The sequence below is a fragment of the Galeopterus variegatus genome, unplaced genomic scaffold (assembly GCF_000696425.1).
Source record: "Galeopterus variegatus unplaced genomic scaffold, G_variegatus-3.0.2 Scaffold8281, whole genome shotgun sequence".
Taxonomy (NCBI): Eukaryota; Metazoa; Chordata; class Mammalia; order Dermoptera; family Cynocephalidae; genus Galeopterus; species Galeopterus variegatus.
In genome coordinates this window covers 6,998-12,957 of record NW_007734392.1, presented here as the reverse complement: position 1 = coordinate 12,957, position 5,960 = coordinate 6,998, and the positions used below count along the sequence as shown (strand labels likewise).

Sequence of the window (5,960 nt, the reverse complement as noted above, 5' to 3'; positions counted from 1 at the left end):
CTGCCAAGATACAATGGTGGAACAGACATTGGGTATACGTTTCCATTCCAAAAGGGAGGAATAGGCCAGAAGAAAGGAGAAACAGGTCCCAGACAAGTCCGAAACCCAGCAGGGCAGGCATTAAATCTCAAGGCTGGAGATTCAGGTACCTTGATTCCATGTTCGACTGCCTCTGCACACTGGTGTGGGGGTTGGGTCCCCAAGTCCTTGGGCAGCTCCGCTCCTATGGCTTTCCTGGTCTTGGGCCACACTTCACCTCTCCCAAGCTGGTGTTCCACTCTGGTAGCTCCACAGACCTGGGGTCTCCACGGCAGTCCCACTCTCATGGCTCCACTAGGCATGATGCTATTGAGGTTTCTCTGCTGCAACTCTGACCCCACATTTCTGCTCGGCATTGCTCTAGTAGATGACCTCTGCAGTGGTTCCACCCCTGCAGCAGGTCTCTGCCTGGGTCCACAGGCTTTTCCATACATCCTCTGGAATTTGGGTGGAGGCTGCCATGCCTCCACCACTCTCACGTCCTGCCGGCCTGCAGACTTAACATGACGTGGACGCCACCGAGGTTTCAGGCCTCTACTTTCCAGGGCTGCTGCACGAACCACACTTGAGGCCGCTCCAGCTGGAGTAGCTGGGATGCAGGGAGCAGGATCCCGAGGGCAGCTGTGCCCCAGGTCTGTCCTCTGGGTCAACTCAGTCCTTCTAGGCCTCAGGGCCTGTGATGGGTGGGACACCCTTCCAGACTTCTCAAATGCCTGCAGGGCTTTCCTCTCATTTTCTCTGCTATTAGGATCTGGCTGCCTCACCACCAAGATAATGTCTTTAACAACCAGTTTATCTGCTACACCTTTGCATTGTTCTCTGGCTCTCTGCTTCTTTACCGCATGGGCAGGCTGCAAACTTTCCAAATCTTTACGCTCTGCTTCCCTTTTAAATTCTGGCTTTACACCATGCCTTTGCCACCATAACTCAGAGTAGGCTGTTAGAAGTAGCCACGCAGCGTCCTTAATGCTTTGCTGCTTGGAAATTTCTTCCACCAGATACTCTGGTTCACAACTCTTAAGTCCCATCTTCCACAAAGTCCAAGGGCATGGACACAATGCAGCCAAGTTCCTTGCTATGGTATAGCAAGGATGACCTTCTGTCCAGTTCCCAATAAGTTCCTCATTTCTGACACCTCATCATCCACATGGCCTTTACTGTCCACATTTCTATCAGCATTCTACTCACCACTTCATAAGTCTCTAAGACATTCCAAATTTTCCCTCGTCTTTTTCTCTTTTTCTAAGTCCTCCAAACTCCTCCAACCTTTGCCCATTACCCAGTTCCAAAACTTCATCCACATTTTCAGGTATTTAAACACAGATTGTTGGCCCCACTCCGAGTTCCTGATTCAGGGATCTTGGATATGGCCTGAGAATTTGCATTTCTAAGAAGTTCTCAGGAGATGCTGATGATGCTAGTCCAGAGACTACACTTTGGGAACAAATGCTCTAATCAAAGTTTGGGCCCAGTTTCAGTAGCACCTTCTGGCCTTCTGGCAACCTGGGCCATCCATGAGGTTTCCTTCTTTTTTTTTTTGTGACCGGTAAGGGGATCAGAACCCTTGGCTTGGTGTCGCCTGCACCATGCTCAGCCAGTGAGCGCACCAGCCATCCCTATATAGGACCCAAACCTGCGGCCTCGGGGCTCCCAGCACCGCTGCGCTCCCAGTGCCACACTCTCCCGAGTGAGCCACGGGTTCGGCCCCACAAGGTTTCCTTCTAAACCAGGCTCTAGAACAGTACTGTCCAATACACATATAACGTGATCCACATGTGTAATTTAAATGTTCTAGTAGCTACATTAAAAAAAGGTAAAAAAGAAATCGGTGAAAGTAATTTTAATACTATGTTTTGTATGATGCAATATATTATTTCAACATGTAATTAGTTATTAATGAGATATCTTACATTATTTTTCACACAGCCATCTCAAGTCAGACTAGCCGTATTTCAAGTGCTCAGTAGCCACACATGGCTAGTGTGGGGAAAATATAGGAAAATGGTCAGGGCCCCTCAGATGTTCAGAATCTTCCCAAGCCGTTGGTGTAAATATGCACGTGCGCCTAGGTGTTCCTTGGTTAGTGTCTAACATAATTGTGCGTGTGTACCCAGGTGTCCTGGGTTATGGACTTAAGTATAAAGGATGGGTGGTTCTGATCCCTGGCACCTCCGCCCCTGGGATTCCCCCATGGGGGCCATGAGGAGGCCACTACTGCTGCTGAAGGCTGTTGCTGCAAGCTTTGCTACTAGGGCCCCTGGGACCCTCCAAGAGGCTGCTGCCACCGCCAGACCTGTAAGCTGCTGGACCTGTAAGCTGCTGCTGCTGTTGCTGAGGACTGAGCTTGTGTCATCTGCTGACGGCTCCCGGGATCTTTCCCAATTATCTAGCATGGACCTGCATGGGAGGGGTCTGGGGACCCAGTCTGTACAATGGGTTTGAAGGGCCTGAGCCCTAGCCCTGACAATACAAATGAAAACTTAGTATAACTAAAATAATGAAACATTTTGGCTTTATGATTTGCCTTACTCAACAGCTGGCATAGTCGTGTAGCTTTACAGCTAGTGACTAACATAGGGGACAGCCCAGCTTTAACTAAAGGCTTGACTTCCATCTCTCTCTTTACAAAAACTGTCTTAAGCTTGACATTTTAATTATTTGGACTGCAATAAAAGAATTTAAAATAAGATTACCAAATGGTGGGGAGTGATCTCTTTCAAATGAAGATAAAGTGAGCCAAAACAAAAAGAGGTAAAACATAAATTTGAGTGTTATTTACTTTGAAAAAAATTGCCGGTATTTCAGTTTATTTAAAACAACCTTTTTTTTTTTTTTTATTTTAAACTTATGCCAAGTCTGTCAAATACATCTGTAAGAGAATGTTGGATGTTACTTTTGGGGTGACGAACTTTGGAATGAAATCGGGGTTAATGAAATTCCTTTGGGCTTCTAAACACAGAAAACTTAAAGAGTGAAGAATGGATTCTTTCTTCTTTCTTCATCCTTTTCTTTCTCTTCTTCTCAACTATGGGAAAAATGAGAAAAAATTTGTAAGTAGTCACATTCTAAAAGGTGTAGTCTCCTAGTTAGTACAGGAGACTGAATTCCATGGCTGATTAATGAAGGCCCAACAAACACATGGTTCAGCCACCTTAGCTGCTGCTTCTGGTAACCGTTTTCTAAAAACATATTGGTCTCAGGTACTAGGTCTGATACATTTGCCACTTGTTAGCAGTCTTAACGGCTAGAGGACAAAAGATCTCACAAAAACAAATGAGTAACCACGAAGTATATTTCAGAAGACACTGCATTTTATATTACTAGGTACATGAATATTCTAGTGACGTTCTAATTAAGTTAAACTGAATTTTTAAACGAATCTTAAAACTTTTAAAAATTAACTTACTGGGAGAATGTTTAAAAATCTGTCAATAACAGGTGAGTGCCAGGAGTGGCTGAGTGATACTCAAAGCTATAGGCAGATACCTGGATGCTCCACTCCTGCCCTCTGCTGGGTCCTGGTCCTGTTCAGGTCCTTCTTCTGTGTTTTCGTTCTCTTTTTGTTCCTCTGCTTCTTGCTCTTCCTCACGTCCAGCAACTCGGGCCTCTTCATCACAGTATTCAAACTCATATTCAGTTGCTTTTTTAGTGAAGAATAATACAGATTTTGGGACCAGACATTCACAAGAAAACACAGCCCAGTTCATAACCAGCAGCAACACCCAATACTCTATCCTCAGGAGAAGCAGAATAGAAGCAACTAAGAAAAAGAATAACTGGGGGGCCGGCCTGTGGCTCACTCGGGAGAATGTGGTGCTGATAACACCAAGGCCACGGGTTCGGATCCCTATATAGGGATGGCTGGTTAGCTCACTTGGGAGAGTGTGGTGCTGACAACACCAAGTCAAGGGTTGAGATCCCCTTACTGGTCATCTTTAAAAAAAAAAGAATAGCTGGGTATCTTCCAACCAGAACGTGCCCAACCCGGTACAGCAGAAAAGAATAGCTAAAGTAGTCCCTCATATATCTGCTTCTGGATCATTTGCACAATGACATTATTTCCCCCTTTCCAGTAAATCTCCCACCCAGTGCTACTGATCATTTCGGGTCCTTTGGAGAAGGGACCAGAATGATTGTGTCTGACGGCAGTCTATATGTTTTGGTCAGAACTTTGTTGGGAAAATACTTATCTCAAAGACAAATTCTATGGTGAAGCTCATTGGTTCCTCAACCCCCTGAATATTCTATTTTTACTAAATGCTCCTGTATCGGTTCATCATTTTGGGGGATCAGCTTTCTAAAATTCTTTACATTTTTAAAAGCCACGAGCCAAAACTGGGGTATGCCATTCCCTTGTCCTTTTCCTTCGGGCTTCCCTTGCGGCTCCTCCCAAGCTCCCTCCTGAGCAGCCGCCTCCCACTGACACTCATCTGTGGGCTCATAAACTGCACTGATGACCTCAGGTCTCCTAGTAAACGCATGTTGGGAGAGGGCAGCATATGTTTCCTCCAAACTGTACAGATCGTTAGAATTGGGCTTCTACTCATTCGGCCTCAAGTTTGAGGAGAGCCCGCCCCACCGCTTCTCCCGCCCGCGGCCCGCGCCAAGCAGGGCCCGTGAGCACCGGATGCTGCAGGAGACCGAGGAGGCGGCCTCCTGGCCCCGGCCCCACCTGGGCTGCACGGGTCCCTGCCTCTAGCCCCTGCCAGTCGGCCAGTGCCTCTCCCGCCATCCCTCGCCCGCTCCTCACCCTCGAAGCCCTCGACCTCCTCTGTAGTCTCCCTGGCGGCCTGGATTGTCGACACACTAGGCCCTAGGAAGGACGCAATCACCTGGCTCCCGCCCTCGTGGGAGGCAGCCCTCAACCCAGGCCGCTCGGGCCCCGGGGGCATAGGTGGCTCGGCCACGGCAGCGCGGGCCCGAGGACGGCGCCTGAAGTTCACGCGGCCTCTGCGGGGGCGGACCAGGATGTAGTCGTTGTAGTAGATGCGGTGGAGAAGCGATTGGACCAGGTCCAGGAACAGCAACCGAAAGCCCGCCATGGGGAACTGGTGGGCATCCACGACCAAATTTGATCTTTCAGCCTGGTCCTCCTCCGGCACTGGCCCGAAGTCCGAGTCCTCGGTGATCTCGCTGGAGCTCTCGCCTTCCAGGATCACAGCCAGGGCCCCGGCCTGCTCACCCTCCTCCTCACTGAGGCCTCCCATGGCCCCCGCAACTCCGGCCACCCCAGTCACTCTAGCTGGGGTGGCCGCAGGTGCCGTGGCACCCCCATCCAGGCCGAAATCGTGGCCCACTGCCTCACCAGCTCCAGCTGCCCCGGCCCACGCTCCTTCCAGGCTCATTGAGCTATCTGGGCCCCCATGGCTTGGGTCTCCATCCCCTGTGGCAGACATGACACTGGGCAGTACCTCAACCTGGGCAGCCAAGATGGTGGCCACTGAGGTGGCTGTGGCTGAGGAGAGGCCGTCGGTACTGGGGCCTGAGGTGGGGCAGAGTAGGTCACAGAGAAGCCCACCACTGAGGAGACAAGCGTCTATGGCGGTGCCTGAGGAGGCCCCATGATGGGAAGGACAGGGAGAGGATCCCAGGAGCGTCCCACCAGGGCTGCCTCTGAGACGGCTTGACAAGGCGGGAAAGATTGTCAGTCAGGCAGGTGACGGTGGGCGGGGCCAGGAAGCATCAACAAAGGGCCTGTCCACTCATAGTGAGCTCTAAGCTCATTTGCTGAAAAGTGAAGATTGACACATCTTGCGTCCAATGAAAGATCGAAGGCCTTAGGTTCTATGACTACTAGAATCACCTGTTTTTTTCTTTGAGGCCTTAGTGATCAAGGCTACTCTTAGGTCGACACTAGTCCTGCCCTTTTAATTTTATGATTATTGGCAAAAGTATAGTGGCCCAATCTGGAGGTACCCTGG

General features: G+C 49.6%; 1 protein-coding gene across 1 annotated transcript; it reads right to left on the bottom strand.

Annotated features, from left to right (window-relative positions):
- Positions 1-2,844: 2,844 nt before the first annotated feature.
- LOC103608306 (cancer/testis antigen 47A-like) lies at positions 2,845-5,521 on the bottom strand (the record flags this gene model as incomplete). The annotated part of the gene is made up of 3 exons (XM_008592753.1): positions 2,845-3,064; positions 3,526-3,679; positions 4,790-5,521. Coding segments are annotated over 3 exons (890 nt in total), but the record flags the coding sequence as incomplete, so codon positions are not given.
- Between the last annotated feature and the right edge of the window lie 439 nt (positions 5,522-5,960).